At 44.9% G+C, this 12050-nt stretch overlaps 1 protein-coding gene across 4 annotated transcripts in view; it reads left to right on the top strand.

Annotated features, from left to right (window-relative positions):
- LOC134355835 (fibronectin type III and SPRY domain-containing protein 2) overlaps window positions 1–12050 on the top strand; it is a 47046-nt gene that overhangs the window by 9471 nt on the left and 25525 nt on the right. For all 4 annotated transcript variants that reach the window (XM_063066330.1, XM_063066331.1, XM_063066329.1 and 1 more), the window contains exons 4-6: window positions 3398–3631; window positions 7772–7794; window positions 8192–8313. In XM_063066330.1, the coding sequence (XP_062922400.1) occupies window positions 3398–3631; window positions 7772–7794; window positions 8192–8313 (379 nt within the window). The remainder of the gene's footprint in view (window positions 1–3397; window positions 3632–7771; window positions 7795–8191; window positions 8314–12050) is intronic.

Below are 12050 nucleotides of genomic sequence, written 5' to 3'. Positions count from 1 at the left end.
CTCTCCGCTTTGTTGTTGTACATAACAGGAAGGGCACACTCACTCACTTAAAAAGGACAGTAGAGATAACACAGGAAATTATAGGCGTGTGAGCCTCACATCAGTGGTAGGGAAGCAAGTGAAGAGAATTCTCAGGGATGGGATTCGTTGACAATTGCTGAAGTATGGGCTCATTAGGGATAATCAGAATGGCTTTGTGTGGAGGAGGTTATGTCTTGACTGACATGACAAAGATGATTAATGAGAGTAAGGCAATGGATATTCTCTAAAAGTTCCTCATTGTAGGCTGATTAAGACTTATGGAATCCATGGTGAAGATTATTCAGAAGTAGAATCAGCTTTAACATCACTGACATATGTCATGAAATTTAAGAGATTAGGGCACATAAAATCCATAAAGACTTGGTAGATTGGATTCAAAATTGGCTTGGCTATAGAAGACAGATGATAGTGGTGAGGGTGTTATTCTGAATGCAGTTCTATGACCAGTGGTGTTCTGCATGGATTAGTGCCTGAACTCTGTTGGTTGCAGGTTGTTTGAGGAGGCTACCAAGAAGGCTGATGAAGGAAAGGAGGTGGATGATGTCTACATGAACCTTAGAAAGGCTTTTGACAAATTTCAGCATGGGGAGCGCTTTGTGCTCAAATGTGGTAGCCAATTGGATCCAACATTGGCTTAGTGAGAGAAGCTAGGGATTGGTAGTAGATGGTTGTCTCTCTGACAGGAGGTCTGTGGCATGGTGTGCCACAGATATTGGTGTTGGGTCTATATTAATGACAGAGGTGTTAATGTAGTAAACTGATTGGGTAAATTTGTGGACAACACCAAGATTGGTAGTGTAGGTGATAGTGAGGAAGGCTATCAAAGCATGCAGTGAGATGTGGACCAGCCAGAAAAATGGGCTGAAAAATGACAGATGGACAAAAGAGAACAAACCAAGGTTTAGGAGTTCCACAGTGAACTGCAGGGCATTGAGGAGTGTGGGAGAACAAAGAACCCGGATCTATAATTCTTTGAAAGTGGCATCATAGTAGACAGGGTCATTAAGAGAGCTTTTGGCACATTAGCCTTCATAAATCAGAGTATAGAGTACGCGAGTTGGGAGGTTCTGTTGAAGTTGTATAAGACATTGGTGGGGTCTAATCTGGGGTAATGTGTGCCGTCTGGTCACCTACCTACAGGAAAGATGTCAATAACACAGGAAAGCGTGGTGGGTGGAAAAGGCAAGGGACTAAAGAGGAAGGAATCTGATAGGAGAAGAGAGTGGATCATAGGAAGGAGGGGACACAGGGGGAGGTGATAGGCAGGTGAAAAGAGTTAAGAGGCCAGCAAGGGGAATAGAAGAAGAGGGTAGGGGGAGGGAAACATCCTTTTACCAGAAGGAGAAATAAAAATCAGGTTGAAATATAAGGTGTTGCTCCTACACACCGTAAGGGTGGCCTCATCATGGCACAAGAGGAGATCATGCATCAACGTGTTGGAATGAGAATGGGATTGGAATTTAAATGTTTGACCACTGGGAGGGTCTGCTTTTGCCGGATGGAGCAGATATGCTTGACAAAGCGGTCCCCCAAGATGTCAATAAGATTGAAAGAGTGCAGAAAAAAATTACAAGGATGTTGCTGGGGCTTGAGGATCTGAGTTATAAGGAAAGGTTGAATAGGTTAGGATTTTATTCCCTGGAGTGCAGGAGAATGAGGAGAGAATGAGGAGAGAATGAGATATACAAAATTATGAGGGATATAGTTAGGATGAATGCATGCAGGCTTTTCCCCTTCAGGTTGTGTAAGACTAGAACTAGAGGTCATAGGTCAAGGGTGAAAGGTGAACTATTTAAGAGGAATCATCTTCACTCAGAAGATGGTGCAAATGTGGAATACTGAACGTGAAATACTGAAGCTTTTAGGTAGGAGGGGTAAATTTAATTCAGACAATGCAGGTTGTTCCAGCTTCTCCCCGCAGACTTCATTCATTCCACCAGTCACCTGGTAAACGAGCTTACAAATCCCTGACAACTTACCTCAGGCCTTTCCTTGGAGCTTGTCTGGAGGCCCTGCCTGATCTGTCCCACCGACGCAGACAGCCCCCCAGTAACTCTCTGAGCTGACCACCCATCGCCAGCGGCCCCAGCAGCTGCTCGGCCATAGGGGACTTCACAACTGAACCCAGCTCTGTCCCTGGCTGACACTTACTCTGCAATCACTGCATAGCGACCAGGAAAAATCCCGCTCACCATCTGAATTGCTGATGTTGACAGGCTCAGAGACTCACACTTACTGACCATACTCAGAGTTCAATAAGGCATTAGCCAGGAACTTGGGAAGCAGACTGGGAGTGGCTGTTTCAAAAGGAAATGCACACCCGACATGTGGGAGCCGTTTAAAGGCCAGCCGGTTAGAATTCAGGAGCAGCATGTCTTTGTAAGGATGAAAGGACAACAGGATTCAACAAGACACATGATAAGTTCTGTAGCATTTTCAAGTTTCTCTGAAGCACAGTATCAGAGCCATGTCTTTTGTTTTACCCATTACTGTCCCATGGAGTGTGCTACTGAACACTAACTCATTTACTGTCTCAGCCAGTTCTGGCCTCAGACCTGAATAAAAATTCTGGCTATCTGCCTCATGTCTTTCTGACGGAGTAATATCCTTCACCTTTCTTAAGACTAATTTGTGCTTGAACAACAGGCATGTGATGGAGGCTTCAGAGAGAGTGCATCAGAATGCTGCCCGGTCTGGAGGACATGGAGGAGGGGACGGAGATGCTGGAGAGACGGGGGCTGAGAGGAGAGTCGGCAGAAGGTTATAAAATTATGTGAGGCATAGATAGAGTATACAGCCAGCATCTTTTATTCCCAGGATTGACATATCTAGTACTGGAAGGCTTGCATTTAAGATGAGGGGGTGGGGAAGTAGAAAGGTGATGTGTGGAGGCAGGTTATTTTTACATAGAGAGTGGTGGATGTCTGCAGCACACTGCCAAAGGTGGGGCTAGATCCATAGGATTGAATTGCTCCTTAGATTGGTGCATGAATACGCAGAGAAAGGAGGAGCATGGTCAATCTGCAGCTAAAAGGGAGAGGATGAGTTAGGAGTCATTGGCTTAATGAGTTCAGTATAACATGGTCGGCCAAGGGGCCTGTGCCTGTGATATACAGTTATGTGTTCACAGGAGAACACTGGTAAACAGGAACACGTGCATGTTGTGTGTTCACAGGAGATCATTGGTAAACAGGAACACGTGTATGTTGTATGTTCACAGGAGAACATTGGTAAACTGGAACACGTGTATGTTGTATGTTCACAGGAGAACATTGGTAAACAGGAACACGTGTATGTTGTGTGTTCACAGGAGAACATTGGTAAACAGGAACACGTGTATGTTGTGTGTTCACAGGAGAACATTGGTAAACAGGAACACTACCTTGAGCTGCAGTATGATGATTTGATGCAGTGCTTGGTTCAGCGTTTTGAGGACGGGAGCCAGGGTCTGCAAGAGCAGAAGAACCTGAAACTCGAGAAGTTGTACGATTTGCTGGTGAGCTGTGGTCACAGCATGGATGGCTACAAGCAGCTGATGGAATCCATTAATATGCTGTTCCAAACCGAAGACAAGCAATCCTTCCTGAAGGTGACCTCACAGATAGTTCTGTACCCTCATTATTTATTTATAGACCCTCACTCTGGCTTTCCGACCTTCTCATTCTCACTTGGGTATTTTCCCAGCATTTCCAGTGGGTGCTCTGGAATTCCAACTGTGTCATTCTCCCTCAGGATGGGAATACAAACATGCTCAGCTGTCCAAGCCAACTCATCAGATGATGGTTTATCTGAAAGTAACTCTGTGCTCCTGGCTTTCACTTTCCTGCTTCTTCTCTACCTGTGCTTTCACTGCTCTTTGACAAAGGAAGTTCCAGGGACTTGTCCCTCTGAGGAACAATATTTTACCTCATCTCTGTCTTAACCCCATGAGCCCTTACCTTAAAGCATCTGATTCCTAATTCTGACTTCTCCACAAGAGAGATAGTCCTCCCCACATCCACCCCGTTCAACCAAATCTCTTCTTGCTCTTCTAAATTCCGGTGGATATAAGCCTACCCCGTCTGACCTGTCTACATAAGAACTTAAGACCATAAGACCAAGTACTTCTGCAGCCTGTCTGATTCCTCAACACTACCTGCCCCTTCTCCTATCTTTGTATCATTCACAAACTTGACCACAAAGCCATCAATTCTGTCATCCAAGTCATTGACATATAACATAAAATGATGCAGTCCCAATACAGGCCCCTGTAGAACACTACTGTTCACTGGCATCCAACCAGAAAAGGTTCCTTTTACTCCCACTCTTTGCATCCTGCCAATCAGCCACTGCTTTATCCATTCTAGTATCTTCCCTATAATACCATGGGCTCTTAACTTGTTAAGCAGCCTCATGTGTGGCATTATGTCAAAGGCCTTCTGAAAATCTAAGTATACAACATCAACCAATTCTCCTTTGTCTATTCCGCTTGGTTTTTCTTCAAATAATTCCAGCAGATTTGTCAGGCAAGATTTTCCCTCAAGGAAATCATGCTTTCTTCGGTCTATTTTATCATGTGCGTCCAAGTACCCTGAAACCACAACAATTGGCATCATCATCTTCCCAACCACTGGGGTGAGACTAATTGACCTAGAATTTCCTTTCTTCTGCCTCTCTCCCTTTTTGAAAAGTGGAGTGACGTTTGCAATTTTCCAGACCTTCAGAACCATTCCTGAATCTAGTGATTCTTGAAAGATCATTACTAATGCCTGCTCAATCTCCAGCCACCTCTTCTCAGAACCCTGGGGTGTACACCATCTGGTCCAGGTGACTTATCCACTGTCAGACCTTTCAGTTTCCCAAGCACCTTCTCCCTCGTAATGGAAACTTCACTCACTGCTGCCTACTGACACCCTCGAACTTGCAGCATCCTGCTAGTGTCTTCCATAGTGAAGACTGATGGAAAATACTTATTCAGTTCATCCACCTTTTCCTTGTCCTCCATTACTACCTCTCCAGCATTATTTTCCAGTGGCAAGATATCTACTCTCACATCTCTTTTACACTCTATATATCTGAAGAAGCTTTTGATATTCTCTTTAATATTATTGGCTAGCTTGCCTTCCTATTCCATCTTTTCCTTCTTTATGACTTTTTTAAAATTTGCCTTCCGTTAGTTTTTAAAAACTTCGCAATCCTGTAACTTCCCACGAACTTTTGCTGTATTGTATGCCCTGTCTTTGGGTTTTATGTTGACTTTGACTTCTCTTGTCCTGCACCTTCTGAATTGCCCCCAGAAACTCCAGCCACTGTTGTTCTACTAGTGTTCCCTTCCAAACAATTTTGGCCAGCTCCTCACTCATGCTTCTGTAATTCCCTTTACTTCAGTGTAATACTAGTATATCTGACTTAGCTTCTCCTTCTCAAAATGTAGTGTGAATTCTAACATATTATGATCCTTTGCCCCTGAGGTTCCTTTACTTTAAGTTCTACAATCAATTGCAGTTTATTGCACAACACCCATCCAGAATCGCTGATCCACTAGTGCCCTCAACCACAAGCTGGTCCAGAAAGTCATCTTGTAGGCACTCTACAAAGTACCCCTCTCGAGACCCAGCACCAACGTGATCTTCCCAATCGATCTGCATGCTGAAATCCCACATGACTATTGTAATATTGCCCTTTTGGCATGCATTTTCTATCTCCCATTCTAATTTGTAGACCACACCTTTGCTCCTGATTGAAGGTCTGTATGTAACCTCTATCAGGGTCTTTTCCCCTTGCAGTTCATCAGCTCTACAACAATTCTACACCTTCTGACCCCATGTCCCCTCTTTCTAAGGAATTGATTTCACATTTTACCAACAGAGGCACCCCACCCCCTCTGCCTACCTGCAAGTCTTTTTGATAGAATGCATATCCTTGGATGTTGAGCTCCAAGTTATAACCTTCTTTCAGCCATTATTCAGTGATGCCCACAACATCATACGTGCCAATCTGTAACCGTACAAGTTAATCTACCTTATTTTGTATACTGGGTGTATTCAAATGTAACAACTTCAGTCCTGTTTTCAGCAGCCTTTTTGATTTTGTCCCTCTCTTACATTGCAACTCATTGCATTGACTGCAATTTTGGCCTATCAATAGCCTCTCCTTGCTAGCATTGTCACTACACACTGCTTCAGTTTGTAAACCAACTACCCTATCCTCAGCCTTATCACTGCAGTTCCCATAAATTAATTTAAACCCTCCCGAACAGCCCTAGCAAACCTACCACAAGGATATTGGACCCCTTGGGTTCAGGTGTAACTCAATCTTTTTGTACAGGTTGTGCCTTTCCCAGGGGAGATCGCAATGATCTAGAAATATGAACCCCTGCTATATGCACCAGTTCCTTAGCCATGCATTCATCTGCCACATCACCCTATTCTTATCCTCACTGGCACATGGCACAGGCAGCAATTCAGAGATTGTCAGCTTTTTAGCTAGCTCCCTAAAATCTCTCTTCAGGACCTCCTCACCTTTCCTACCTACGTCACTGGAGCCAATATGTATCATGACTTCTGGCTGTTCACCCTTGCCCTTGAGAATGCCATGGACATGATCCAGGACATCCCTGACCCTGGCACCTGGGAGGTAGCTTCCCATCCAGGTGTCTCGATTGCTTTCTCTGAATCTGATCTAACTGTGGAATCTTCTGTCACCACTGCAGTCCTCCTCACTTCTGAGCCACAGCACTTGACTGAGGTCCAGTCACTGAGCCTCCACCTCCCCCCCTCCCCCAAGTAGATCGTCCCCCTCAACAGTATCCAAAGCGGTGTACAAATTATTGAGGGGAATGGCCACAGGGGTAGTCTACAGTGGCAGCCCATTTGTCTTCCTTCTCCTGACAGTCACCCAAGTACCTGTCTCCTGCAACCTAGGGGTGCCTACCTCCCTGTAGCTCCAATCTATCTCCTCCCCATTCTCCTGTATGAGCCAAAGAACATCGAGCTGCAGCTCCTATTTCTTAACGCGGTCTCTGAGGAGCTGCAGCTCAGTGCAGATGTGGTTCTCCAGGAGATTGGAGGTCTCCCAGAATTCCCACATCCCACACACAGAACAAAACACCGCCCCTGGAGCCATTCTCGCTGTACTACCTGTACCCTAACAGCCAAGGAATGAAGAATGAAGAAGAAACTTCACATATACTTACCTCACCCAAATCTGATAAGCCAAGGCTACTCCGACAGTGGCCCACTCACACAGTGGCCACTCTGCCTGCCCTGCCTTAGTTTTACTCGCCCTTTCTAATGAATCCCATTCACTGATTGCATGCTGCCCAACCCTGAAAACTGTTGCGAAGTGCTGCCTTTTTAAATCCTCTGCCAAGAATCTGTGAAATTGCTTCTTCTGCTTGTGTTCCTGTTCACTGATTAGGTGCAGTCCAACTCAGAAAATTGCTGCGAGAGCTGCCTGTTTTTAATCTTTGCCACTTCCGCTCGTGCTCCCGCTCACTGATTGGGCACAGTTCAACTCATCTAATGAACCTTCCAATGCACTCGCAGTCTTGTGAAGATCACCCCCACTCTAGCTGCAGCAAACCAGAGAGTCACTGGCAGATGTCAGAAGACCACATTGTGCATTGGGAAGATGAAGTGAATAATTTGATAGACTCAGCAAAGTATCTCATTTTTAAAGAATTTCTTTTCCCCTGCTAAGAGTCAGACATCCTGAGCTACTAATGAATCTTCTTATTTCTTATCAACAGAGTGGACAGACAATGCTGACCAGGTAACTTCAGAACGGACCCATGTCAACATTGGAATGCTGCACTGTGTCTGTGTTAGCATTGGAATGCCTCATTGTAGGTGTAGTAGAACAGTTAATGAGTGAGTGTACTGTGTTTGTGTGTTGATGTGATCTTACACTGGAAGAACTCACTGCCTGTGTATGAACAATGGCCCTATGTGGGGTTTGTGTTGGATTTGTGCTCTCGGTCCTAGCTGCTGCCACTGACTACTACTAGAAAGAGCATGAAGTGTGCTGGAGGAATATCTGTTGCAGCTGGTGTCGTGGCTGCCCAGTCCTGCACCCATCCTGTCTACCTGAGATGGTCCCTCACTTCGAGACTTGGCCTGACTCGCAACACCCATTGCCTCAGTCTCACTGCTTCTTCTGTCACCCACAGACTGGAGGACTTTCTCCAAGAAGATTTGAATCCAGAGTTTCCAACAGCCCTTGAATTTGAGAATTTTCCAACAGATATGGGTGAGGTGCAACGATTAATGGACTCGATCAGCAGTATCCCGGGTATGTAAGCAACTGATACATGCAGGCACGCACATTTTTATCTCTCTCTCTCACACACGTGTGCCCCTCTCTCTCTGTCTGTCTCTCTCTCACACACACACACGCATCCGTCTCTGACTCTCCCTTTCACACATGTGCCCCTGTCTCTGTCTCTCTCTCTCACTCCTGTGTCTCTCTCACACACCCTCTGTCTGTCTCTCTCTCTCACTCGCTCTCTCTCTCACACACACGAGACAGAAAGCGCGGCACAAAAGAGAGAGGGCACGCGCACGAGGGAGAGTGAAAGTATGTGTGAGAGTGAGTGACAGAGTAAGTGTGGGGGGAACGAGCGAGGGAGAGTGCGCCAGAGAGAGAGCGCGCGAGAGGGAGAGGAAGAATGTGAGAGAGAGAGAGGCGGAGAGGCTTGTGTGTGTGTGTGAGAGAAAGAAAGATACGTCACTGTATCAGTGGCGTGTCACACCTCTCAGTATCTGTCTCTCTCTCTCTCTCATACACACACACACACATCTCTCTCTCACACATAGCTCTCCATCACCCATACAGGTACACGGAACGACCTCATCCCACATACATACAGTCGGCCCTCCTTATCCGCGAGGGATTGGTTCCGACACCCCTCGCGGATACCAAAAAATGTGGATGCTCAAGTCCCTTATTTAACCTGTCTCAATGCAGGTGGACTTTAGGACCCAGGGCAGCACAGGACCCGCTGCCCTCAATGTTTCTGTTCCGTTGACTTATAATACCTAATGCAATGTAAATGCTATGTAAATAGTTGTTATACTGTATTGTTTGAGGAATAATGACAAAAAAAATGTCTGTACATATTTAGTACAGACGCAACCATTGTAGCTCTTCTGGGAACGCCAATGCTGATTCTCCCGTAATCTTTAAGTTCTTGAGGCTGTAGTGCTTTACATAGCCAGCCAGCCATCCCTAGCAGTAACACTTCCACGAATTTCAGCTTCTTTCTGCTTTATTGTGCGAATGCTCCATTCGTTCTTACCGACCTTACGGCCCACTTCGGAATGCAACATGCCACTTTTCAAAGGATCTAATATTTCTAATTTCTCAGCGAGAGATAGCACTTTACGCTCCCCCTTAGCCTTTGAGGAATTGCTTTGACCACGTAATTGCTTTTTAGGAGCCATTTTTTCACAGAAACAAAGTAGCGAACAATGCTTGAACAATGAGTGCTGGAGAGAGAACTTCAGGGTTTTCTCAATTCGCGGCTGGTTGAATTCACACATGCGGAACTCGCGGATAAGAAGGGCTGACTGTACGTACACTTACACACACACACACACACAGAAATGTGTGTGAGATGGAAAAGATTAAGAGCAACATAGGCCACCCACCGCCAAATGGAATCAGTTTAGATGGACATCTTACTCAGCACATACAAGTTAGGCTGAAGGTTTGTTTTAGTGTTTGTAACCTTTTAACTCTGGCAAGTGAATGAAGTGTCAGCATTTCGGGACCAGTTACCATTATTCCATTAGTTTTAAAATAGTTACTAGAAATTTGCATAACTTTTACTAAAACATAATGACTTTTACTAAAACCCAAGTAAAAATCCAGTAAGCCTAACATCTGCAGTAGATGTACGCGTATCTGGAGAGATAGGCATTGATAAAGGATAGTCACATGGCTTTGTACGTGGAAGATCTGACTAAGTTTTTTGAAGAAGTAATCAAGAAGATTCAAGTTCAAGTTTATTGTCATTCAACAGTACATGTGTATACTACCAAATGAAACAACGTTTCTCTGGACCAAGGTGCACAACACAGTACATATAACCTACACACAACACATAAGGTACTATCACCACAAATAAATTGAGAAATAGTAAGATGCATTTATGACACAAGTCAAAAAGTAAAGGGGATAATGCTACAGGCATTTCATATGTGATGAGACCTGGATGGTGGCAGGAAGTTTAGTCGTCTGTTGGCCTGGGAAAAGAAGCTACTTCCCACCCTAACTGTACTTGTCCTAATGCTAAGATACCTCCTGTCTGATGGTAAGAGGTCAAAGAGATTGTTAGATGAATCATTGACATTGCAAAGGGTCCTGTGTATGCATTGCTCTTGGTAAGGGTGGTAGAGGGACCCTAGTGATCCTCTCTGCAGTCCTTTGATAAGGTTCCTCACGGGAGGCTACCATGGAAAGTTAGATGACATGGGAACCAGGGAGCGCTTATTGGATGCACAACTGGCCTGATGGTAGGAAGCAGAGTGTGATGGTGGGACATTGTTTCTCAGACAGGGGGTCCATGACGAGTGGTGTTTCTCAGGGACAGCGCTGTTCATCAACAATATCAATGACATGGAAGAGAATGTACAAGGCACGGTTAATAAATATACGGATGACACTAAAATAGGTGGTGTTATTGACAGTGAAGAAAGGTTACTAGTATTTACAGAAAGATGTTAATCAGCTGAGGAATTGGTTGAGGAATGACAAATGGAGTTCAGTTCAGATAAGTGCAAGGTGTTGCATTTTGGGAAGACAAATGAGGTTAAGCTCTGTGACCCCTTTACCATCTCTGACTCCTAACACCAATCCAATTTTGGATCTGATCAACCAACTTTCCCCAGTCAACCTTCAGGACCAGCCTACCATACAGGACTTTGTCAAAACTTTCCAAAGTCCATGTAAGTATCATCTACTGACCCACCCTCATCAACCTTTTCAAAAGGCTCAATTGAGCTAGTGAGATATGATTTCCCATTCACAAAGCTATGCTGTCTATCCGTTATCAGTTCTCACCCTTCCAAATACTGGCAGATCCTGTCCTTCAGGGTCATCTCCAGTAACTCTTCCACCACTGATGTTAGCCTCACTCATCTGTGGTTTCCTGCCTGTATTAAAGTCACAACATTAGCCATCTTCTAACATGGCCCCAACAATTTCTCCCTGGCTTTCCACAATGCCCTAGGGTGCACGAGTAGGTCCTGGCAATTTGTCCATCTGAATATGCCTCAAGACTGGCAGCACCTCCACTGTTGTAATGTGGATATGTTCCATTACTCTAGCTGTCCTCTTTATCTGTGCCTCTATAAGAGTATAGGGGTGATATCAGAAGTCTTTTACAGAGAGAGAGAGCGTTGAGTGCATGGAACCTCCTGCCAGGTGTGGTGCTACAGGCAGATACATCGGGGAGATTTGAGACACTTAGGAAATTAGATGATAGAAAAAGTGGAGAGTTATGTGAGAGGGAAGGGTTAGATTGATCTTGGAGTAGGTTAAAAGGTTGGTCCAATATGATGGGCTGAAGGGCCTGGACTGTTCTATGTTCAATGTCACTATTTATTCCCCTGATCTTCTCCACAGCAAATACAGATGAGAAATTAACTCCATCGCCATCTCCACACATTAGTCCTTTAGAGGTCCTATTTTTTCCATAGTTACCCCTTACTCTTAATGTTTGTAGGATCTCTTAAAATTCCCTTTTGCCTTAGCTGCCAAAGCAATGTCATGTCCTTTGTGCCTTGCTAATTTCCCTCTGAACTGTGTTGCTGTATCTTATACACTCCAAGGGATTTGCTATGTGATAGCTGAGTTTGTCCTGCTTCGCCTGGAGTCCTGGGTTGGGGAAACAAACAAGTTCTGCTTTCCCAATCTGATAGAGTTGCCAAGTTCCACATCTGTGAGAGTCTGATGCCTGGTGTGGTCTCAACAGGCTTACAAGGTGCAGCCACAGTGTTCATTTTGTGGGGAAGGTATTTCATCCC

Source organism: Mobula hypostoma, chromosome 13, assembly GCF_963921235.1.
Source record: "Mobula hypostoma chromosome 13, sMobHyp1.1, whole genome shotgun sequence".
Classification (NCBI taxonomy): Eukaryota; Metazoa; Chordata; class Chondrichthyes; order Myliobatiformes; family Myliobatidae; genus Mobula; species Mobula hypostoma.
This window is presented reverse-complemented; position numbering and strand designations above follow the sequence as displayed.